Below are 24,379 nucleotides of genomic sequence, written 5' to 3'. Positions count from 1 at the left end.
CAGTGGAGGGGGATGGGGTCCCCTCAGCCCAGCTTGTACCCTCAGGCAATCCAGGACCCCTCGGGGGACTTCCCTCTCGCAATCCAGAACCGCTGGCTCCTAACCGCTCACCTGCCTGCCTGATTGCCCCTAACCTCTCTGCCTGCCTGATCACCCATAATCACTCTGCCTGCCTGCCTGATCGCCCCTAACTGCTCATCTGCCTGCCTGATCGCCCCTAACTGCTCATATGCCTGCCTGATCGCCCCTAACTGCTCCCCTGCCTGCCTGATTGCCCCTAACCGCTCTGCCTGCCTGCCTGATCGCCCCTAACCGCTCTGCCTGCCTGCCTGATCGCCCCTAACCGCTCTGCCTGCCTGCCTGATCGCCCCTAACTGCTCATCTGCCTGCCTGATCGCCCCTAACTGCTCATATGCCTGCCTGATCGCCCCTAACTGCTCCCCTGCCTGCCTGATCGCCCCTAACCCCTCTGCCTGCCTGCCTGATCACCCCTAACCCCTCTGCCTGCCTGCCTGATTGCCCCTAACCGCTCTGCCTGCCTGATCACCCCTAACCGCTCTGCCTGCCTGCCTGATCGCCCCTAACCGCTCTGCCTGCCTGCCTGATCGCCCCTAACCGCTCTGCCTTCCTGATCGCCCCTAACCACTCTTCCTGCCTGCCTGATCACCCCTAACCGCTCTGCCTGCCTTCCTGATCGCCCCTAACCGCTCTGCCTGCCTGCCTGATCGCCCCTAACCGCTCTGCCTGCCTTCCTGATCGCCCCTAACCCCTCTGCCTACCTGCCTGATCACTCCTAACCCCGTGGTCGGCAAACTTGCAGCTCGGCAAACCGCAGCTTGCGAGCCACATGCGGCTCTTTGACCCCTTGAGTGTGGCAGTATTTTGTGGAAGACCCACACTCAAGGGGCCAAAGAGCTGCATGTGGCTCTCGAGCTGCGGTTTGCCGACCACGGCCCTAACCGCTCACCTGCCTGCCTGATCGCCCCTAACCGCTCACCTGCCTGCCTGATCGCCCCTAACCACCTCTGCCTCGGCCCCTGCCACTGTGGCTTCGTCCGGAATGACGTCCGGAAGGTCGTTCAGCTTTCTGGTCTAATTAGCATATTACGCTTTTATTATTATAGATACCTGGTCAGGCCAATAACAGATACAACAGAAGCTAGGCCAGGTGCTTACGATTGAGAGCAGGCGTAACTGGGCAGCTTAACTGAGATAAAGTAGCCTGGGTGGAAATGCCGGGTTTCGTACTTGCTTTAATGTTGCTCGTAGAACATTCCATGCAAAGGAGAAGCTATTTCTAGGAGCGCTGCTCTAGACGAGTGGTCGGCAAACTGCGGCTCGCGAGCCACATGGGGCTCTTTGGCCCCTTGAGTGTGGCTCTTCCACAAAATACCACGTGCGGGCGCGCCTGTACAGTGCAATTGAAACTTTGTGGCCCATGGCCCATGCCCAGACGTCGGTATTTTGTGGAAGAGCCACACTCAAGGGGCCAAAGAGCCACATGTGGCTCTCGAGCCGCAGTTTGCCGACCATTGCTCTAGAGCAGTGGTGGCGAACCTTTTGAGCTCAGCGTGTCAGCATTTTGAAAAACCCTAACTTAACTCTGGTGCCGTGTCACCTATAGAAATTTTTTGATATTTGCAACCATAGTAAAACAAAGATGTATATTTTTGATGTTTATTTTATATATTTAAATGCCATTGAACAAAGAAAAATCTACCGGAAAAATGAGTTCGCCTGTCACCTCTGACATGCGTGTCATAGGTTCGCCATCACTGCTCTAGACCATAGACTTCCTCTTTTGCGAGGAGAAGGGTCCATTCCCGTGCAATTAATTGCAGTTCTAGATGAACGAGGAAATTTTGAAAAGAGAGAGAGAGACAGAGAGATATGAATTTCTGAGAAATCTGTGCAAGGCGGTACCACCTCAAAGAACAGCCAGGACCGGGAAGGAGAAAAAGGGACAGGGAAAGAGCTTAGGTCTTATCTTCCCCGAGGGCCACGGAATCTCGGTTTTCAGGGGATTGGGTACCAGTACCAGGAGTGACAGCCTTAAACCAGCAAAGAGGAGACCCCGGCGGCCGGCCGGGCGGAGAGCGATCTGCAAGCCCCGCCACGAAAGTCACCTCTCATCGCTTCAGGGAACAGCTAAGGATTCCAGAGGCCGCGGTAAGCATCCCGCCAGCCCATTGAGAAGTTAATAAATTTAATTTTAACGAGGCAGCTCCGTTTGCATTAAAATTCATGAGCCTCCCGCCCCAGGTTCCCTGGATCTTTGCTTGGAGGCTCAGGAAGTGGATACTGTCACGGCTTTAGCCGCCTGAGCAGGAAAATTCACGTACGTCCACAAACTCTAGTTAGGAACCCCCAAAACTTTGTGAAACGGGGTCGTGTCGGAATTAGGAGCTGCATACGCTCATGTTCTCACCCATTACCGACCTCTGTGGGGATTTTTCTTTTTTTCCGGAGGAATTTGTCCAGTTAATCTCTCTGGATCCATAAATAGACTTTTGGCCCTGGCTGGGTTGGCTCAGTGGATACAGCGTCAGCCTGTGGACTGAAGGGTCCCGGGTTCGATTCCGGTCAAGGCCATGTACCTTGGTTGCGGGCACATCTCCAGTGGGAGGTGTGCAGGAGGCAGCTGATTAATGTTTTCTCTCTCATTGATGTTTCTAACTATCTCTCTTCCTCTCTGTAAAAAAAAATCAATAAAATAAATTTTAAAAAAAGAGAGACTTTTATTTGTGGGCTTTTTCCAAAAAAAGTAAATAAATAATCAAGTCTCATGAGTACTGAACGACCTGGCAAAGTGACCTGCGGCGAGGGGGTCAAGGTCAAGCACCCCATGTGAGCTGAGTCCACGCGTTATATTTAGATCTGCAGTCCGATCGATCTGCAGTCCTTTCGCAGCTCTGACCCCCGATGAGCTGGGCGACCTGGGGCGAGTCCGCTTCCCTGTCTGGGCTGCAGGGTTTCTGTTTTGCATTAGCCCCGTGCAAACTGTCCTCCGGTTTCTGTTTTGCATTAGCCTCGAGCTGCAACTGTTTCCTCCAGGATTTTAGGCGAGGACGGAATAAACAGACGTGCACGCCCAGCGGGGTAAACACAAAGTAAGCGGACTTTTTCTTTTTTTAAGTCCTAGGAAGCTTTTTTTGGGGGGGTGGGAGGGGTGGATATGGGGTCGGGTTATGGGGTTGCGCTCAGGCAGCCTGTCCCTGGGGCTATGCACTGAGCATTTTCTGCTTTGATTTCTATTTGGAATGCGCCGAGGCTGGCAGAGTCAGGGTGTCTCTGGGGCTGTGGGGTGCACAGAGAGCAAGTCTCTCAAATGCATCGCTCCGTGCGCTTCTCCAACTTGCAGGCTTTTGGGGTAAAAATTGCAGATTCTGAGCTGGCCGGTGTGGGCTGCTGAGCGGCCGGGACGCTCGTGAGGGTCCTGGCGCCCGCGCCCCACGGGCATGGGGGGGGGGCTGGGTGGCCCCGTGCATGGCGGGAGGTGCAGCAGCAGCAGCAGCCCTGGCCTCCACCCCCTGGCCGGCCGACAGCACCCCACCCCTCCCTCCAGCGAGGCCACTGCAAATGCCTCCGGACATGGTCAGGTGTCCGCACACCGGCGGGTGGAGGAGGGCGGATGCTCTGCAAGATGCGACCGGCCTGGTGGGTGCAGCCCCGGGTGCAGACAGGGAAACCGAGGCCCGTGCTGCGCGCGCACCTCCCGGCCGAGCGGGGGGCAGCGGGCGGGGGGTCCTGCCGAGACGGTGCGCCCTTCCGCGCCGAGACCCCTTGCACGGCGCGGTCACCGGAAGTGGGTGCCCCGAGCGGCGCCGGCGCCAATGCTACGTGCGCATGCGCGCCGCCGGCCTGACGGGGCCTCGGCCGGCCCGCGCGCCCCCCTCGGGGGTCCCGGGCATGGCCGCCTCCTTGCGACCCCGGGCCGCCCTCGCGGGACGCGGCCGGCGGCTACTCACCCAGAAGGAGGCCGTCCATGTCGAAGAGCAGGTGGGTGACGGGCCGCGGGGAGGCCATGGGCGCCGCCATTTGTGCTGCCGGGTCCGCCGGGTGGGGGCGGGGAGGGAGGAGGTGCGCGCGCGCCCGCCCGCCCGCCCCGCGGCCCCGCGCACGCGCGCTCCGGGGCGACGCCGCGCACGTCGCCTTCCCCTCCCCCCCCAAAGCCAGTCTGCGCATGCGCACCCAGGGCCGCCTCCACCCGCGGGCCCCGGGGCGGCGCGCGCACGCGCCCTCGGCCGCGTCCTGGGGCACGCGCGCTCGCTCTGGACCGCGCGGGCCTGTCCTGCGCACGCGCACCCAGGCTTTCTCGGTCTGTAGCCGAGGGATTGCGGGGCAGGCAGGGGTGATGCCAAAGTCTAGGGACCCATGTCGCCGATTGGAGGCAAATGCATGGCTGGAATTTGGACCAAGTGCGGACGGAGGGCAAAGCTAGAGGGTCCTTGGGGGGAAGGGTGCAGAGGTGCTCCCGTTGGCGCCCCCGCGAGCCTCCAGGTCGAGGTGCAAGACCGGGGCCTCAGTCCCAGGACCTGCTGTGAGCCCAGGCGCATGCGCAGAGGCGCTAAGGTCTGCAGCCCTTGGCACCTCCTGCATCTTGGCATCGCCTAGCATCCCGGCCTGGTGCACTGTCCTCGGGCAGAGCCCCGAGGCCGGAGTCTGATAGGAAATATGTGTGACAAGAAGACTTTTTTTTTTAATGCCTCCGAGTTTTGGTCCTTTTGCAGCCCTTCTGCATTGCATGTGCACCCCACGCTCAGAAGTGCCTTTTTGTCCCTGGTTCTGTGGCTGCTCCTTGAGGTTGCACACGCACGTTTGATCGTCGGGATGCAACCTTTCCAGAAGCAGGAACGAGAAAGCCCCAGCGATTCTATTTTATTTATTATTTTTTAAAAGTATATTTTATTGCCCTGACTGGTGTGGCTCAGTGGATAGAGCGTCGGCCTGCGGACTCAAGGGTCCCGGGTTCGATTCTGGTCAAGGGCATGTACCTTGGTTGCAGGCACATCCCCAGTGGGGGGTGTGCAGGAGGCAGCTGATCTATGTTTCTCTCTCATCGATGTTTCTATCTTTCTCCCTTCCTCTCTGTAAAAAATCAATAAAATATATATTAAAAAATGCATAAAAATATTTTTTATTGATTTTTTTTACAGAGAGGAAGGGAGAGGGATAGAGAGTTAGAAACATCGATGAGAGAGAAACATCGATCGGCTGCCTCCTGCACACCCCCTATTGGGGATGTGTCCGCAACCAAGGTACGTGCCCTTGACCGGAATCGAACCCGGGACCCTTGAGTCCACAGGCCGGAGCTCTATCCACTGAGCCACACCAGTCAGGGCAGCCCCAGAGATTTTAAAATGTGGGGGTTGGCCCGGCAGCCAGCAGGCATGGCCCTGGGGTTGACCATCAGCCTACGGACCGGGAGTTCAGGGTTCGGTTCCCAAGTTGCAGGCTCCATCCCCGGGGTGGGGCGTGCAGGAGGCAGCTGATCCATGATTCTTATTCTCATTCTCATCGTCGATGTCTCTCTCTCTCTCTCTCTCTCTCTCCCTTCCTCTCTGAAATCAGCAAAAATAGATTTAAAATAAAGTAAATAAATAAAACGCAAAGGCTGTATTTCTGGTGCACGCGGGACGCTCCCATTCGACAAGCTTACCCATCCAAGGGGCAGTGAAACCTCCGTGCCTCAGTTTTCCTCACCTGTAAAATGGGCTGTCACATGGCATGAGGCAGGTGCAGCTCGGTACTACAACTAGTGCATTTTCAATTGATTTCGGTCTTTCTAGAGCTGTTGCCGTAAGAGACCCCCCACCCCCCCCACCACCCATTTAATCCCACCTTGAATCTCCCCGGAGGACTTGGAGAAGGAACTGCATCAATCAGTTAGGGCAGTGGTCGGCAAACTCATCAGTCAACAGAGCCAAATATCAACAGGACAGCGATTTAAATTTCTTTTGAGAGCCAAATTTTTTAAGCTTAAACTATGTAGATAGGTACATTGTTATTAACTTAATGAGGGTACTCCTAAGGCTTAGGAAGAGCCACACTCCAGGGGCCAGAGAGCCGCCTGTGGCTCGAGAGCCGCGGTTTGCCGACCACGGGTCTAGGGGATCTTCATTTCTTTGGAGGCCTCTCGCCTCCGTGTGTACACAGCCTTCTTACCCGCTGCCTCTTCCTGCTGTCTTCTCTCTCTCTGTCTATTTTTGTGCAAAATTTATTCGTTGGGGGCAAGGACAGCGGGATTCATGGATTGCCACCCACCCTCACATCCCCGTGGTCACTTGATACTGAAATAAAGACTCTCGCCCACCCGGTGTGGCTCGGTGGTTGAGAGCCGACCTATGAACCAGGAGGTCAGGGTGCGATTCCCGGTCAAGGGCACATGCCCAGGTTTCGGGCTCGGATCCCAGTTGGGGGTGTGCAGGAGGCAGCAAATCAAAGATTCTCACCATTGATGTTTCTATCTCTCTGTCTCCCTTCCTCTCTGAAATCAATAAAAAAACGAAAAAATATGTATATTTGTATTTGTTCATCATATTCCATAAATGAGAAGGTAGGGGAGGGTGGGGGTAAGGGGGAGAGGTCAACCAAAGGACTTATATGCATGCCTATAGGCCTAACCCATGGACGCAGACACCAGGGGGTGAGGGCATTAGTGTGGGGGGGGTGGGAGGCAATGGGGGGATAAGGACACATATGTAATACCTTAATCAATAAAGAAAAAAAATTATATAAAATATATATATTTCTATTGATTTCAGAGAGGAAGGGAGAGGGAGAGAGAGAGAAACATCCATGATGAGAGAGAATCATGGATCGGCTGCCTCCTGCACGCCCCCTACTGGGGATGGAGCCTGCAACCCGGGCATGTGCCCCTGACCGGGAATCGAACCCAGGACCTCCTGGTTCATAGGTCGACGCTCACCACGGAGCCCCACCGGCCGGGCCAGGTGTCCGGTTTAAAGAGCGATGAGTCGTCCGTGGTTCAATTGGCCCTTTGTCCCGTGGCAGCTGCCGAGAAGCCACCAGCCCTGGGGTAACCTGGGCACGCTCGTTCCTAACAGACGGTCCCTTATGTCACTCTCCCCGGGGCCTGGCCAGGTGCCCGCGAGGCTCCCGACGGAGCTGGGAGACGTGCGGGGCGAGGCCTCGGGCCCTGCACCTGAGAGGGAGCAGGCGGGGCAGCCGTGCCCAGGCCCGGCCTCCGCTCTCAGACCTGACCGTCACAGCTCCCCATTCTTAACGTTTCTCTCTGCGTTTCCGAGCGTCTTACATTGTGGGTAAGTGATCGAAGCGAAAACCCTGAGAGAGAACAAATGTGAACATTAAATGCCTTCATGGTTGTGTCAAAAGGATATATATGTATATATATATATATATATATATATATGCACATAAAATTTATATGTGATATATATATCCAAAAATTGTTTACACGTATACACATTTACATGTGTGTATATATGTGTATGTATATATCTATAATAATAAAATCGTAATATGCTAATTAGACCGGACAGCCGAACGACCTTCTGGATGTCATTCCGGACAAAGCCCTGGTGGCAGGGGCCGAGGCAGAGGCGGTGAGGGGCGATGAAGCAGCCAGGAGAGCAGTTAGGGGCGATCAGGCAGGCAGGCAGGTGAGCAGTTTGGGGTGATCAGGCAGGCAGGCAGGTGAGTGGTTAGGGGCAATCAGGCAGGCAGGCAGGTGAGCAGTTAGGGGTGATCAGGGGCGATCAGGCAGGCAGGCAGGCAGGCAGGTGAGCAGTTAGGGGTGATCAGGCAGGCAGGCAGGTGAGTGGTTAGGGGTGATCAGGCAGGCAGGCAGGTGAGTGGTTAGGGGCAATCAGGCAGGCAGGCAGGTGAGCAGTTAGGGGTGATCAGGGGCGATCAGGCAGGCAGGCAGGCAGGCAGGTGAGCAGTTAGGGGTGATCAGGCAGGCAGGCAGGTGAGTGGTTAGGGGTGATCAGGCAGGCAGGCAGGTGAGCAGTTAGGGGTGATCAGGGGCGATCAGGCAGGCAGGCAGGCAGGTGAGCAGTTAGGGGTGATCAGGCAGGCAGGCAGGTGAGCGGTTAGGGGTGATCAGGCAGGTAGGCAGGTGAGTGGTTAGGGGCAATCAGGCAGGCAGGCAGGTGAGCAGTTAGGGGTGATCAGGGGCGATCAGGCAGGCAGGCAGGTGAGCAGTTAGGGGTGATCAGGCAGGCAGGCAGGTGAGTGGTTAGGGGCAATCAGGCAGGCAGGCAGGTGAGCAGTTAGGGGTGATCAGGCAGGCAGGCAGGTGAGTGGTTAGGGGTGATCAGGCAGGCAGGCAGGTGAGTGGTTAGGGGCAGGCAGGCAGGTGAGTGGTTAGGGGCAATCAGGCAGGCAGGCAGGTGAGCAGTTAGGGGCAATCAGGCAGGCAGGCAGGTGAGCGGTTAGGGGCGATCAGGCAGGCAGGCAGGTGAGTGGTTAGGGGCTATCAGGCAGGCAGGCAGGCAAGCAGTTAGGAGCCAGCGGTCCCGGATTGTGAGAGGGATGTCCGACTACCAGTTCCAGCCTGATCCCACAGGCAGCCGGACATCCCCCGAGGGCCCCGGATTGCCCCACTCCTGCCCCCCTTCCCCGTGCATGAATTTCATGCACCGGGCCTCTAGTTTATATATAAAGTGAGAATAAAGGAAGGAAGAAAGATCTGAAAAAATGAACAAGGAGAAACGGTTTTTAAAATATATATTTGTATGGTCCTGGCTGGTGTTTTTCAGTGGGGAGAGCCCCCAAGTAGGGGGCGTGCAGGAGGCAGCCGGTCCATGATCCTTTCTCATCACTGATCTCTCTCTCTCTCTCTCTCTCTCTCTCTGCCTCTCTTTTGTGTCTCTGAAATAAAAAATACATATTAAAATGAAAATATATTTTTATTGATGTCAGAGAGGAAGGGAGAGAGAGAGAGACAGACATCCGTGATGAGAGAGAATCATGGACCGGCTGCCTCCTGCACGCCCCCCACTGGGGATCGAGCCTGCAACCCGGGCCTGTGCCTTTGACCGGGAATCGAACCCTGACCTCCTGCTTCCTAGGTGGACGCTCAACCCCTGAGCCACGCCGGCCGGGCGAGAAATCGCTTCTCCCCGCTGCAGGTTGGATGTAAATCATGCCAGGGTGTCAGGGTGGCAGGAACCGGCACCCCTGACTGCATTGAGCAAGCAGCCGGCGGCCGCCGCCTCTTCCTCCCCCGGTGACATCAGCCGGGAAGGGCGGTGCTCTCCTCCCTCCCCCTTCCTCTCTCTGAAATCAATTAAAAAAAATCTTCTGCCCTGGCCGGTTTGGCTCAGTGGATAGAGCGTCGGCCTGCGGACTGAAGGGTCGATTCTGGGTTCGATTCTGGTTAAGGGCACATTCCAGGGTCCCCATTAGGGTGGCGTGCAGGAGGCAGCCGATCCGTGATTCTCTCTCATCCTGGATGTTTCTGTCTGTCTCTCCCTCTCCCTTCCTCTCGGAAACCAACAATAATATAAACAAAATAATAATAATTTAAGAAAAAGCTAAGGAAATAAATTCCTTAAAGCATCCTTGCAATGCAGATGCTTGCTGCAGACCCTGGGAGACCAAACCTCGTCTCAGCGGATAGAGCCTCGGCCAGCGGACTGACGGGTCCCGGGTTCGATTCCGGTCAAGGCCACGTGCCCGGGTTGCAGGCTCGATTCCCCCCCAGCCCGCTCGGGGCCCGTGTGGGAGGCAGCCCACCGATGCGTCTCTCTTGTGTTGATGTTTCTCTCTCTCTGTTTCTCCTCTTCCCTTCCACTCTCTCTTAAAAAAAAAAAAATCAATGGGATAAAATATCGTCAGGCAAAAAAAAAAAAAAATAATGCAAACTATGTCATGTGTTAATGAGTGGCGTGTCTGCCCAGGGCCGGAGGCACACGGAAAACCATTCGATAAGCTGCCGCCTTTTATTCGTGGGAACAAACCTGCAGAATTAGGCTTTTTTTTTTTTTCCTCCCTAAACAAAGCCCAGTGAATGGCATCGGAGGGAAAATAGGAAAGTAGCTACTAGAACAGCGGTTCTCAACCTGTGGGCCGCGACCCCTTTGGGGGTCGAACGAACCTTTCCCAGGGGTCGCCTGAGACCGTCGGAAAACACATCTATAATCACATATTGCTTTTGTGATTGATCACTGTGCTTTCATGATGTTCAATGTGTCACCATGAAAATGCATCCTGCAGATCAGATGTTTCCATGACGATTCATAACAGCAGCCACATGACAGTGATGACGTAGCAACGAGAATAATGTTATGGTTGGGGGTCCCCACAGCATGAGGAGCTGTATTCAAGGGTCGCGGCGTTAGGAAGGTTGAGAACCACTGATATAGATAGATATATAGATATAGATATGGATATAGATATAGATGATATAGATATAGATGATACAGATATAGATGATATAGATATAGGTATAGATATAGATGATATAGATATAGATATAGATGATATAGATATAGATGATATAGATATAGATATAGATGATATAGATATAGATATAGGTGATATAATATAGATATAGATATAGATGATATAGATATAGATATAGGTATAGATACAGATATAGATGATATAGATATAGATATAGATGATAAAGATATAGATGATATAGATACAGATATAGATATAGATGATATAGATATAGATATAGATGATATAGATATAGATGATATAGATATAGATATAGGTATAGATACAGATATAGATCATATAGATATAGATATAGATGATAAAGATATAGATGATATAGATACAGATATAGATATAGATGATATAGATATAGTGATGGTCTGGAGGAAGCTGGTTGTCCTGGGGTCCTGGGGTCCGATCGCCCCAGGACGTGAACGCACACGCTCCCCAGCCGACCTCAGTCATCGTCGATAAGATAGGGTTTGGCCTCCACCCCCGAGGCTGACGGGGGTTGGCTCACCGCCTGACCTGGCTGTCTATCAGCCGGGAATGCATTCCTCGGGGCGCTGCGTGCCCTTCCCGTGGGCGTCCCGGGCATAGCAGGGCTGGCCGGGCTCCCTGCATCGGGCCGAGGGTGCGGGTGAGCCGTTCTGACCGACACAGGCAGGTCCCCGCGTGTCGGGGTGCCCCCTGGGCGTCTGCAGACACCTGTTCCGTTTCTCTGCCCTGGGCACCAAAATTGCTCCCCGTAAACGTGCTGTGTTTTTGATTATTTTTTTTTTTTGCCCCAAGGTGCCAGCAGGTACAGAAAGCTCGCACCGATGGGTTCAGACGCCCGATGCGCTCACGGCTCTCTCGGTCCAGGAAGTGGCTGCCGGCTGAGTGATGTCTGAGACGCGTGGGGCGGAGGGCAGGCCGGGTGAGGGAGACGGGCAGCCGAATAGCTTTTTTATGAGAGATTCATTCTCCGGTTGCCCGGGGATGACAGCAGGCCCGGGGCACGGCTGGCCCCATATAACCGGCCGGGCTGCTCAATGGTTATCGACTCCCCGGGAGGGCAGGCTGGGCGCCGGGTGTGGGAAGCTGCGTGAAGTGCCCCCCCCCGAGGGAGGCACAGCGTCTGTCTGTCTGTCCGTCCGGGTTCCAGGGAGCAGCCCCGTCCGAACGCCTCGCTCGTCAGACGCGGTGAGTGGGATGGATTTATTTTTTCTTCCCCGGCTGGCTGCTCAGATGTGGAGATAAGTTTCGACGTTAGGGCTGGGAGAGGAGTCTTCAGGCTTGTGTTCGCGTGTCTTTCTGGACTAAAGCGTGGGCGCCCTGAGGTTCATTAAAATAAAAGATTAGGCCCCGGCCGGTGTGGCTCAGTGGATAGAGCGTCGGCCTGCGGACTGAAGGGTCCCGGGTTCGATTCCCGCTCAAGGGCACATGCCCGGGTTGCGGGCTCCTGTCCCCAGTGTGGGGGCGTGCAGGAGGCGGCCGATCCGTGATTCTCTCTCATCGTCCATGTTTCTGTCTCTCTCTCTCTGTCTCCCTTCCTCTCTGAAATCAATAATAATATAAACAAAATAATAATAATTTTTTTAAAAACTAAGAAAATAAAATCCTAAAAACTAAGAAAATAAAATCCTAAAAAATTAAGAAAAGAAAATATGTTTTCGAAAAATTAGCCCTGGCTGGTTTGGCTCAGTGGATAGAGCGTTGGCCTGCGGACTGAAGGGTCCCGGGTTCGATTCCAGTCAAGGGCACACGCCCGGGTTGCGGGCTTGATCCCCAGTGGGGGGGCGTGCAGGAGGCCGCCGATCGATGGTTCTCTCTCATCGTTGATGTTTCTCTCTCTCTCTCCCTCTCCCTTCCTCTCTGAAATCCACGAAAATATATTTTTTTAAACAAATTAAGGAGCTAATTCTTAGCTCGGGGAGTTCCTTATAAATCGTCTTCCGTGGAAAGAATTCAAGTTTGTCCATCCTTCCCTGTAGCGTTGAATTTTTGTTGGTTTTTTTTTTAATGTTTAAGACCTCTCGCCACAGTTTGCTTACCATGTTTTCATTTGCCCATCGGCCCAGAATAAAAAGTTTTTGGGGGGCAGAGAGAGCAGGAGTCCGATGGTCTTCTTTGCGTCTGGATTAAAGGGTTAGTTTGAAATCTCGAGTTTGAGAAGCCCCCCAAAAAACGTCAAAGCCAGATGCAAAAAAAAAAAAAAAAAATCCCAACAAACAGAGCATTTTGCTCGAGCCGTCGTGTATTCTGGAGAGAAATGGAAGCCGTTAAACGCGGGCGTCACAGTGTTACACCTGCTGCTTCTACGCTGGACGCAGTGACTGTAAATCAGATGTGTTTGTGTCCGTGAACGACTGCTGTCCTTTGAAGCTTGATCTTGGTTGCTTTTCTGAAAAGTAAATGGGAGAAGGAATTCGTAGCCATTTCACGCCTTTTGAAAATTTCGTTTTTTTTTTGCCCACCCTGGCCTGTTTTGCTCAATGGTTAGAGCGTCATCGGCCCGTCGATCGCAGGGTAGCGGGTTCGAATCCCGGTCTGGGGTGCGGATTCGCTCTCCGCCCCCAGGGCTGTGCGTGCGGGAGGCAACCAGTCCCTGTGTCTCTCTCACATGGATGTTTCTCTCTCTCTCTCTCTCTCCCTCTCTCTCTCTCTCTCGTTCTCTCGTTCTCCCCGCTCCCTTCCCCTCTCTCTCTGAAAAGCAGTGAGAGGACCACGGGCCCGGACGCATGTACCCAGGCCGCGTTGGTTTTGGTGTATTTATTTATTGTTAAAAAAATATTTTATTTATTTTTATGTGTGTTCCTCCTCGCCCGAGGATGTGTTTCCATTGATTTTTTTCTTTTTAGAGAAAGAATCATTGATGTGAGAGAGAGAGAGAGAATCATTGATGTTAGAGAGAGAGAATCATTGATGTGAGAGAGACACATCCATGGGTGGGATATCCATGGGTGGGATATCCAGGTCGGGGCCTGGGATCGAGCCCGCAACCGAGGTCCGTGCCCTTGACCGGGAATCGAACCCGGGACCCTCCCGTCCGCAGGCCGGCGCGCTACCCACCGAGCCACACCGGCCGGGGTGTGCATGTGATGATTCTTCGGCGGTACACCCTTCACCGTGTCACCCGTGAGCGATGCTCACTCAGTACGACGTGCATTTCCCCGTCACGTGTCACCCCGTCCACGTCTCTCCCCGTCGGCGAGCGGCGTTTTCACGTCTCCATCGCGTTTGTTCGGCTCTGTGGGCCGACCCCCCGGGTGGGATTGAAGAACTGTCCTTAGAGACGAGGCCACTAACATGAGGAAGATCTCGCCCTGACCGGTGTGGCTCAGCGGATAGAGCGTCGGCCTGCGGATGGAAGGGTCCCGGGTTCGATTCCTGGCTCGGTCCCCTGCCCCGGCCGTGGTTGGGGGTGGGGACCGGAGGCAAACCGTGGATGCGTCTCGCTCACATCCATGTTTCTCTCCACCCCCTCCTCCCTCCTCCCTCCCTCCCACTCTCTCTAAAAAATCAGTGGGGGAGCCCTGACCGGTGTGGCTCAGTGGATAGAGCGCCGGCCTGCGGACTGAAGGGTCCCGGGTTCGATTCCTGGCCAAGGGCACATGCCCGGGTTGCGGGCTGGATCCCCAGTAGGGGGCGTGCAGGAGGCAGCCGGTCCATGATTCTCTCTCATCATCGATGTTTCTCTCTCTCTCCCGTCCTCTCTGAAATCAATAAAGAAATATATTTTTAAATATTACAAAAAGTAAAATAAAAGTAATAAAAATCTACGGGGGGAAATATCCTAGGATGAACGTAAATGACTATGTAATAGACGGTGCTCGTTTTTCTTGGTGTTTTTTTTAAAGAAATGATACATTGTATGCATGTATTTATTTTTTATTTTTTTCAATTCTTTGTTATTGAAAGCATGGCCTAGGCCCCCTCTCTCCCTCCACCTTGTCCTCTCCCGGCCTGTCCCCCGCCTTCCCCCTCCAGTTCCCCCACCTCTAGGTTTCGTTCCATACAAATTTGTGTCTTTTTTTTTCAAGATGAGCGAGAAAGCTCACATGCATTAGAAAAATAAAAATAAAAATAAATTAGACCTCCAGCCAGCACACGGATTTCTCGCGTCTTGGTGGCCTGGGACTGAAATCAGGCGAAATGTATTTCTGGACCACAGTTCATTTTTTTTTAATTTTAAATTTTTTATTTTTTTAGGTTGGTTTCCCTGTATGTTTCTTGAATCCTACCAGTGTTGCGTTTCGATTTCCTTTTCGCTAGTCTGGTTAGTAAACGGTAGCGAAGTCTGCCTGCTTTTTGTGATTTCAAAAATCTCAGGTGTCACCCGGGGCCCCTTTTTATAAAAAAACTAGAGGCCCAATGCACAAAATTCGTGCCCCTGGGGGGGTTCCCTCAGCCCAGCCTGCACCCTCTCGCAGTCCAGCAACCCTTGGGGGATGTCCGGCTGACGGCTTAGGCCCGCTCCCCCTGGCCTGCCGCAGAGCCTGGCTCAGGGCTTGTGGCTGAGTGGTGCTCCCCCTGTGGGAGCGCACAGACCACCAGGGGGCAGCTCCTGCATTGAGCGTCTGCCCCCTGGTGGTCAGTGCACATCATAGCAGCTGGTCGTTCCGCCGTTTGGTCGATTTGCATATTAGCCTTTTATTATATAGGATTCTTTTTTCTTGATTTCAGAGGGAGAGAAACATGAGAATCACGGATCGGTTGCCTCCTGCACGCCCCCTACTGGGGATCGAGCCTGCAACCTGGGCATGTGCCCTTGACCAGGAATCGAACTGTGACTTCTGGTTCGTAGGTCGATGCCCAACCACTGAGCCACACTGGCCGGGCTAGGGCACCGTTTTTCAAATAAATGCATCATGATGTTATTAGGTCCTTGATCCTAGATATCTCATCAGCCTTCAACTTTAAACAAAAGTGTGTGTGTGTGTGTGTGTGTGTGTAACAGGGAAGGGGATGCTTAATGAATTAGTTAGATTTATTAGTGCAAATCAGTTAGATTTATTAGTGCAAAATCAAGGCCTTTCTTCTTGTAAAATATATTTTTATTGACTTGAGAGAGAGAGAGAGAGAGAAGCATCAACGATGAGAGACAATCATGGATCGGCTGCCTCCTGCACACCCCAACTGCGGATCGAGCTTGCAACCTCGGGCATGTGCCTATGACTGGACTCGAACCCGGACCCTTCCGTCCGCAGGTCAAAGGACTCTCTTAGCATTCCACCTGAGGTTGCTGCGAGACAGACCGAAAACATGCCAGATGCCAAATCTAATAACAAATCTATTAGATTTGGACCACCATTTAAGCTCCCATAAGAATCTGCTTAATTTTTATTAAAATTTATTTAAATTAAGTTTATGGGGGTGACTGGTTAATAAGATCCCATAGGTTTCAAGGACACATTTCTGTGGTACGTGATCTGCGTCCGCCACCCACCGTCCAATCATCTTTCCGTGAGCATTTAGCCCCGCCCAGCTCAGCTTTTGACAGACAGTTTTGCTGTTCCGGCCCCTAAGGCCCTGCTCAGTTTGCCTGATTGATAAAATCCTATAGAATAAAGAGGTAATATGCAAATTAACCCTCACGCCCTCACAAGATGGCTGCCTACCACCAGGCCTGCAGCGGGGTTAGTGAGGGACGACCAAACGACTAAACAAGCAGGCTGCGTGGGCGACCAGGCCGGCGGGGGGGGGCAGTAAGGGGTGACCAGGCCGGCAGGGGGGGGGCAGTAAGGGGTGACCAGGCCGGCGGGGGGGGGCAGTAAGGGGTGACCAGGCCGGCAGGGGGGGCAGTAAGGGGTGACGAGGCCGGCAGGGGGGGCAGTAAGGGGTGACCAGGCCGGCGGGGGGGGGCAGTAAGGGGTGACCAGGCCGGCAGGGGGGGGGCCAGTAAGGGGTGACCAGGCCGGCAGGGGGGGGCCAGTAAGGGGTGACCAGGCCGGCAGGGGGGGCAGTTTGGGTTGACCAGGCCGGCGGGGGGGGCAGTTAGGGGCGACCAGGCCAGCAGGGAGGGGGCAGTTGGGGGCGATGCGGCAGGCAGGCAGGTGAGCGTTTTAGGAGCCAACGGTCCAGGACTGCGAGAGGGATGTCCAGCTGCCTGGGACCGGGCCTACACCGGCAGTCGGACGTCCCCCAAGGGGTCCCCGATTGGAGAGGGTGCCGGCCGGGCTGAGGGCCCCCCCCACCCCCCCGCTGTGCACGAATTTCGTGCACCGGGCCTCTAGTCAATAAAGAACAGAGACCGCGGAGGGGGAGCACCCCAAGGCGCCTTCGCAGACCTGCCCCCGCCTCCCCTCGGGGGTGTGCGTCCGGCCCCTCATGTCCATCCCTGCCCCCTGGGGACAGGGACCTGTCAGCGCGGTGCCTGAGTCAGCGGCCCTCACCTGTGGCCGCAGGTCAGCGATGACCAAAGGGACGTGCAGCCGGCCGGCGCGCCCTGCAGGAAGGAGCAGGCCCCGCGGGCGGCGCTGGGAGGTGCTGTGGGAGCCTGTGGGGTGATGAGCAGATGCCTCTGGGGACGGGGAATCCGCTGACTCGTCCGGCTGACTCAGCGGCTCAGCGCGGGGCTCCCCGCTCGGTGCTCGGTGCGGGGCCCTTGGCTGCCGGCGGGTGAGCTGGGGCCAGGGTCCCCTCGTTCTCTCTCCTTTTTTTATCTTTTTAAATATTTTAAATCCTCACCTGACGATATTTTTTTCCATTTATTTTTATTTTTGTTTTTTTTAGAGAGAGGAAGGGAGAGGGAGAGAGAAGCATCCATGATGAGAGAGGATCGTGGATCGGCCGCCTCCTCGAGCCCGCAACCCGGGCCTGTGCCCTAGACCGGGATTCGAACCCTGACCTCCTGGTTCATAGGTCGACGCTCAATCTGAGAGCCGTGCTGGCTGGGTGGGATGGCTCTTTGGGGGCCTGGCATGTTCATGGAGGATGTTTACTATCAATCTCCCCACTGGAAGCCATAGCCCGCCCCACCCCCGTCCAGCCCTGGCCGGTGTGGCTCAGTGGATAGAGCATCGGCCTGCGGACTGAAGGGTCCTGGGTTCGATTCCCGGTCAAGGTCATGGACCTTGGTGGCAGGCTCCTCCCAGGCCCGTGTGCAGGAGGCAACCCTATCAGTGTGTCTCTCTCACATCGATGTTTCTCTCTGTCTCTCCCTCTCTCTCCGCTCTCTCTAAAAATCAGTGGGAAAATATCCTCCGGTGAGGAGTAACAAAAAATCAAAATAAAAAATCCGTCTGCAGCCCTGGCTGGTGTGGCTCAGTGGGTAGAGCTCACTCGGCCCACGGACTGCAGGGTCCCGGGTTCGATTTCCAGTCGAGGGCACCCCCCTGGGTTGCGGGTCCCATCCCCGGCCCAGGCCCCCGGTCGGGGCACGTGCAGGAGGCAGCCAATGGATGTGTCTCTCTCGCATCCGTGTCTCTATCCCCGCCCCTCCCTCCCTCCCTTCCACTCTCCCTAGAAATCAACGGGAAAAAAATAATATCAAAGAAATAATATTAACAAAGAAACACTTTTTTTTTTTTTCAAAATAATCTCCAGATGTTTCCTGGAGGGAAAACCACTCCCCCCCACACCCAACCCCCCTCCCGTTTAGAATCAGGGACTTAGGGGCCCGGCTTGAGGGACCCGGGTCGCTGGGTGAGGGTTCCCTGGGGCCAGCTTGGGGGGGGGGGGGGGGAGGCCGTCCCGTGTGGCGAAACGCTGGGGTTATCTAAGGTCAGGTGACTCGGCCAGCGTCCCCGTCGGCGACGATGGGCTTGCCAGGGCCTGACGTCTTCGATGGACAGACAGCCCTTTGTCCAGAGCCGAGCAGAAACGAGAAAAGTGGGGAGCTCGGTTTGGGGGGTCACTTGCTTGGCAGCGACATGCGGCCCGAACTGGTGTGAGTTCGAGGTCACAACCCAGGGGCTCCTAGTAGTTATTTGTAGCTCAGTTGGTTCGACCGTCCTCCCAATACTCCAAGGTGTTGCACCGAGGTTGTGGGTTCGAGTCCCGGTCGGGGCACTTGCCCGGGTTGGGGGCTCGATCCCCAGCTGGGGGCCTGCAGGAGGCGGCCGGTCCGTGCTTCTCTCTCGTCGTGGATGTTTCTCTCTCTCTCTCCCTCTCTCTGAAAATCAATAAAAATATATATTTTAGGAAAATGCAACAGGTGAGGAGAGAAAAACACACACAGAAGAGACTCAGAGACACAGACAACAGGCTGACGATAACCACAGGGAGAGGGGGTGGGGGTGGGCGGAGGGGGGTAAAGGGGGGATCAGTGGTGATAGGAGGGGTCTTGACTTGGGGAGGTGAACGCAGATACAATTGGCAGGTGATGGATTATGGATTTGTCCTCCTGAGACCTATGTAACTTCATTAACCACTGTCACCCCCCTTACATCCGGTTCTGACGCTCAAAGAAAAGCCCTCCCCTCCGCCCACCCCCGGTCCATTTCGGCGCAGAACACAGTGAGGTGAGCCTGGTGTCCGCAAGGTCATGATCGCCAGGGTGCACACAGTTGCTACTTGGAGCTGGGGAATCCCTCGAGGTGGGATGGGCCTTGCGCACAGTAGGATGTGTAGCTGCATCCTCCAGCGCGCTGTGGGATGTGCCCGGGGCCCCCGCCCGACGGTGACCTCAGACGTGACTGCTGGCATTGTCCGGATGTCTCCTGGGCCCCAGAGTCACCCCGGGTGACAACCACGGCTCTGGACAAGCATTCAAACATGAGTAACACGGCCCGGCCGGCGTGGCTCCGAGGATGAGCATCGGCCTAGGAGCCGGGAGGTCACAGTCCCATCCCGGTCAAGGGCACACGCCCGGGTTGTCGGCTCCATCCCCCAATGGGGGGCGTGCAGGAGGCGGCCGGTCCGTGATTCTCTCTCGTCATGGATGTTTCTCTCTCTCTCTCCCCTTCTCCCTTTCTCTCTTAGAGCAATAAAAATATATTTTTTAAAAATGAGTGAGACGGAGCTGGAGGTAGAGGGGACTCCCCGTTCGGCGCTGGGGATGTGTGGGGCCCGGTGCACGAAATTCGTGCACGGGGGCGAGGGGCGGGGTCCCCTCAGCCCAGCCGGCACCCTCTTCCATCCAGGACCCCTCGTTGGATATTCCTCTCACAATCCTGGACCGCTGGCTCCTAACCACTCACCTGCCGGCTGGCCTGATGGCCCCTCACTGCCCCCCCCGCCGGCCTGATCGCCCCTAACTGCCCTCCCCTGCTGGCCTGATCGCCCCTCACTGCCCCCCTGCTGGCCTGATGGCCCCTCACTGCCCCCTTGCTGGCCTGATCGCCCCTCACTGACCCCCCCTGCTGGCCTGATTACCCCTAACTGCCCCCCGCCAGCCTGATCGCCCCTTACTGCCCTCCCTGCTGGTCTGATCACCCTAACTGCCCTCCCCTGCCGGCCTGATCGCCCCTCACTGCCCCCCTGCTGGCCTGATGGCCCCTCACTGCCCTCCCCACCCCTGCCGGCCTGATCGCCCCTCACTGCCCCCTTGCTGGCCTGATGGCCCCTCACTGCCCTCCCCTGCCGGCCTGATCGCCCCTAACTGCCCTCCCCTGCCGGCCTGATGGCCCCTCACTGCCCTCCCTGCCGGCCTGATCGCCCCTCACTGCCCTCCCCTTCCGGCCTGATGGCCCCTCACTGCCCTCCCCTTCCGGCCTGATCGCCCCTCACTGCCCTCCCCTGCCGGCCTGATGGCCCCTCACTGCCTGCCCTGCCGGCCTGATGGCCCCTCACTGCCCTCCCTGCCGGCCTGATCGCCCCTCACTGCCCTCCCTGCCGACCTGATCGCCCCTCACTGCCCTCCCTGCCGGCCTGATCGCCCCTCACTGCCTGCCCTGCCGGCCTGATGGCCCCTCACTGCCCTCCCCTTCCGGCCTGATGGCCCCTCACTGCCCTCCCCTTCCGGCCTGATGGCCCCTCACTGCCTGCCCTGCCGGCCTGATGGCCCCTCACTGCCCTCCCTGCCGGCCTGATCGCCCCTCACTGCCTGCCCTGCCGGCCTGATGGCCCGTCACTGCCCCCCCCGACCCCTGCCGGCCTGATCGCCCCTCACTGCCCCCCTGCTGGCCTGATGGCCCCTCACTGCCCTCCGCACCCCTGCCGGCCTGATCACCCCTCACTGCCCCCTTGCTGGCCTGATCGCCCCTCACTGCCCTCCCTGCCGGCCTGATCGCCCCTAACTGCCCTCCCTGCCGGCCTGATCGCCCCTCACTACCCCCCTGCCGGCCTGATCGCCCCTCACTGCCTGCCCTGCCGGCCTGATCGCCCCTCACTGCCCCCCCTGCCGGCCTGATCGCCCCTCACTGCCCCCCCTGCCGGCCTGATGGCCCCTCACTGCCCCCTTGCTGGCCTGATCGCCCCTCACTGCCCCCTTGCTGGCCTGATCGCCCCTCACTGCCCTCCCTGCCGGCCTGATCGCCCCTCACTGCCCTCCCTGCTGGCCTGATCGCCCCTCACTACCCCCCTGCCGGCCTGATCGCCCCTCACTGCCTGCCCTGCCGGCCTGATCGCCCCTCACTGCCCCCCCCTGCCGGCCTGATCGCCCCTCACTGCCCCCCCCTGCCGGCCTGATGGCCCCTCACTGCCCCCCCCCACCCCTGCTGGCCTGATCGCCCCTCACTGCCCCCCACCAGCCTGATCGCCCCTTACTGCCCCCCCCCGCCCCCCCCCGCTGGCCTGATCGTCCCTCACTGCCCCCCCCCGCCCCCCCCCGCTGGCCTGATCGTCCCTCACTGTCCCCCCCGCCCCCCCCCGCTGGCCTGATCGTCCCTCACTGCCCCCCCCCCCCCCGCCCCTCCCCGCTGGCCTGATCGTCCCTCACTGCCTCTCCCCCCCCGCTGGCCTGGTCGTCCCACGCAGCCTGCTGTTCGATTGTCGTCCTTGTTTCGGTCATGACGGCCGCTGGCTTTTTGTATATTAGGATTGATTTCAGAGAGGAAGGGAGAGGGAGAGCGCGAGAGAGAAACATCCATGATGAGAGAGAATCATGGGATCGGCCGCCTCCTGCACGCCCCCCCACCCCCACCCCAGTGGCATGTGCCCTGACCGGGAATCGAACCCTGACCTCCTGGTTCATAGTTGATGTTCAACCACTGAGCCACCCTGGCTGGGCCAAGCCTATCATATCTGTTTTTTTTTTTAATTATTGATTTCAGAGAGGAAGGGAGAGGGAGAGAAAGAGAGAGAGAGAAACATCCATGATGAGAGAGAATCACAGATCAGCTGCCTCCCGCACGCCCCTGGCTGGGGTTGGACCCCGCAACCCGGGCCTGTGCCCTTGACCGGGAATCGAACCCGGGACCCTCCATCCACTAGGCAAGCGTCTCTAATTTGGAGACTGCCGCTGTTAAGAACTTTTCTGGCCCCGGCCAGTGTTGCTCAGTGGATAGAGCACCAGCATGCGGACCGAAGGGTCCCGGGTTCGATTCCTGGTCAAGGGCACGGACCTCGGTGGCAGGCTCCTCCCCGGCCCGGGCCGTGGTCGGGGCGCGTGCAGGAGGCAACCCATCGATGTGTCTCTCTCACATCCCTGTTTCTCTCTGTCTCTCCCTCTCCCTTCCACTCTCCCTGAAATCCACGGAAAAATATCCCCGGGTGAGGATTAATGAAAAAAACGAAACCTTTCCCGCCCGCCGCCGTGTCATGTGGGGCCGGTGACGGGTGCCGAGGGGTGTGGGCCGCCTCCGCGGGCGTTCCGGGCCACGGGAGATGGCTGAGATGTCAGGAGCCGGACTCACTGCCCGTGGGCCGGGAGGCGAATGGGTTTGAGGCACGTGTCATCGCGGGATCGTCCCGGGGAGGGACTCGCTCACCCGCGGGGTGGCCTGGTGTCCCCGGGGCCGGCGGGGGCCCGGGGGGTGCGTGAGTCACAGGCTGGGGGTGGCAGGGAGAGAACGGAGCTGCGTCCCTCCTCGCCGGGGCGCACACAGGGGTGTCCGGGTGCCCGGGCCCCGGGAGCCGTGGCCTCGTGGCCTCGCAAACAGGGCGAACGTGTTCTGTGAGTCTGGCGGGCGTGCCCGGTGGCTGCAGCCTCTGTGTGCTGGCGGGGGGAGGCTCCGTGCCTGGACACGGGCCAGTGTGCCTGCTGCTCCGATTCTACAGTGTTGGCACGTGCGTACGTACCTTTGGCCTCTCCCCGTCTCTCTGAAAACAGCCTGGAGAATATCCTCCCGTGAGGGATCCCCCCAAAATAAATTGTAGGCTGTACAACGCGGAGGCATTTTCTACATACAACCACCTGTCCAACTGCTGTCTCTCTAGTTCTAAAACGTTTTCATCCCCCCCTGAAAAAGAATTAGAAAGTCGTGCCCGCCCCGGCCGGTGTGGCTCAGTGGATAGAGCGCTGGCCTGCGGACGGAAGGGTCCCGGGTTCGGTTCCCGGTCAAGGGCACACGCCCGGGTTGCGGGCTCGATCCCCAGTCGGGGGCGTGCAGGAGGCAGCCGATCTGTGATTCTCTCTCATCGTGGATGTTCCTCTCTCTTCTCTCTCTCTCTCTCTCTCTCTCTCTCTCCCCCTTCCTCTCTGAAATCAACTTGAAAAAAATGTTTTAAAATAAATAAATAGTAAGTGGAATCAGACAGGATGTGGCTTTTTGTGTCTGGCTGCCTCCACTCACCAACGTAGGCTCAGGGACCAGCCACATTGCCCCGTGTGTCCCAGCGGTACCTTTTTCCTTGCTGCGTACTATTCCACGGTGGGCACGGACCCCCGTGTGCTTGTCCATTTTTCTGCTGGTGGATGTTTGCCTTGTTTCCGCCTTTTGAAAAATATATATGTACTAGAGGCCGGTGCATGAAATTTGTGCATGGCTGGGGGTGGGAGGGTCCCTCAGCCCGGCCTGCACCCTCTCCAATCCAGGACCCCTCAGGGGATGTCGCCCCTAAGTGCCCTCCCCTGTTGGCCTGATTGCCCCTAACTGCCCTCCCCTGCCAGCCTGATCACCCTAACAGCTCTCCCCTGCCAGCCTGATCCCCCTGAGTGCACCCCCCTGCTGGCCTGATCGCCCCCTAACTGCTCTCCCCTGCCAGCCTAATCACCCCTAACTGCCCCCCCTGCCGGCCTGATCGTCCCTAACTGCTCTCCCTGCCGGCCTGATCACCCCTAACTGCCCCCCCTGCCGGCCTGATCACCCCTAACTGCCCCCCCTGCCGGCCTGATTGCCCCTAACTGCCCTCCCCTGCCGGCCTGATCGCCCCTAACTGCCCTCCCCTGCTGGCCTGATCGCCCCTAACTGCCCTCCCCTGCTGGCCTGATCGCCCCCTAACTGCCCTCCCCTGCTTGCCTGATCGCCCCTAACTGCCCTCCCCTGCTGGCCTGATCACCCCTAACTGCCCTCCCCTGCTGGCCTGATCGTCCCCTAACTGCCCTCCCCTGCTGGCCTGATCGCCCCTAACTGCCCTCCCCTGCTGGCCTGATCACCCCTAACTGCTCTCCCCTGCTGGCCTGATCTTACCCTAACTGCCTCTGCCTAGGTCCCTGCCACCATGGCTTTGTCCGGAAGGATGTCTGGAAGATCTGCGGTCTAATTAGCATATTACCCTTTATTAGTATAGATTTTTAAAAAGCAAGACGTTTCAGAGAGGAAGGGAGAGAGAGAGGAGAAATATTAACGATGAGAGAGAATCATGGACTGGCTGCCTCCTGCACGCCCCCTACCAGGGGCCGAGCCTGCAACCCGGGACTGTGCCCTTGACCGGGAACCGAACCCTGACCTCCTGGTTCGTAGGTCGAGGACGCTCAAGCCCTGAGCCACGCCGGCCGGGCTCCCTCCTCGTTTCTGAGTAACTGGGCGTGGAGGCCTGTCTCCTGCCCGGGAGGCAGCGCCAGAATCTGTCCTGTCCCAGCCTGTGCAGGAGGAATGCGTGCCCCGGGCACACGGGAGCTCCCGCATCTGCACGGGATGGTGGGGGGGGGGGGAGGAACGGGCGTCTCAGGTGTCATGGAAGGAGGGGGAGTCCCAGGAAG

The 24,379-nt window shown here is 57.0% G+C and overlaps 2 protein-coding genes across 2 annotated transcripts in view; one reads left to right on the top strand and one right to left on the bottom strand.

The window, feature by feature from the left end:
- Window positions 1–4,074, bottom strand: part of PUDP (pseudouridine 5'-phosphatase) — a 28,114-nt gene extending 24,040 nt beyond the window's left edge. The window contains exon 1 of the mRNA XM_070402725.1: window positions 3,969–4,074. Coding sequence (XP_070258826.1) covers window positions 3,969–4,038 — 70 coding nt within the window. The 5' untranslated portion in view covers window positions 4,039–4,074. The remainder of the gene's footprint in view (window positions 1–3,968) is intronic.
- Window positions 2,935–24,379, top strand: part of STS (steroid sulfatase) — a 66,526-nt gene continuing 45,081 nt past the window's right edge. Inside the window, 1 exon segment of the mRNA XM_070402721.1 lies at window positions 2,935–3,110. The gene's annotated coding sequence lies outside the window, so the exon portion shown is untranslated.

Source organism: Myotis yumanensis, unplaced genomic scaffold, assembly GCF_028538775.1.
Source record: "Myotis yumanensis isolate MYYU_CA2020_CCGP unplaced genomic scaffold, mMyoYum1.0.hap1 SCAF_24, whole genome shotgun sequence".
Classification (NCBI taxonomy): Eukaryota; Metazoa; Chordata; class Mammalia; order Chiroptera; family Vespertilionidae; genus Myotis; species Myotis yumanensis.
This window is presented reverse-complemented; position numbering and strand designations above follow the sequence as displayed.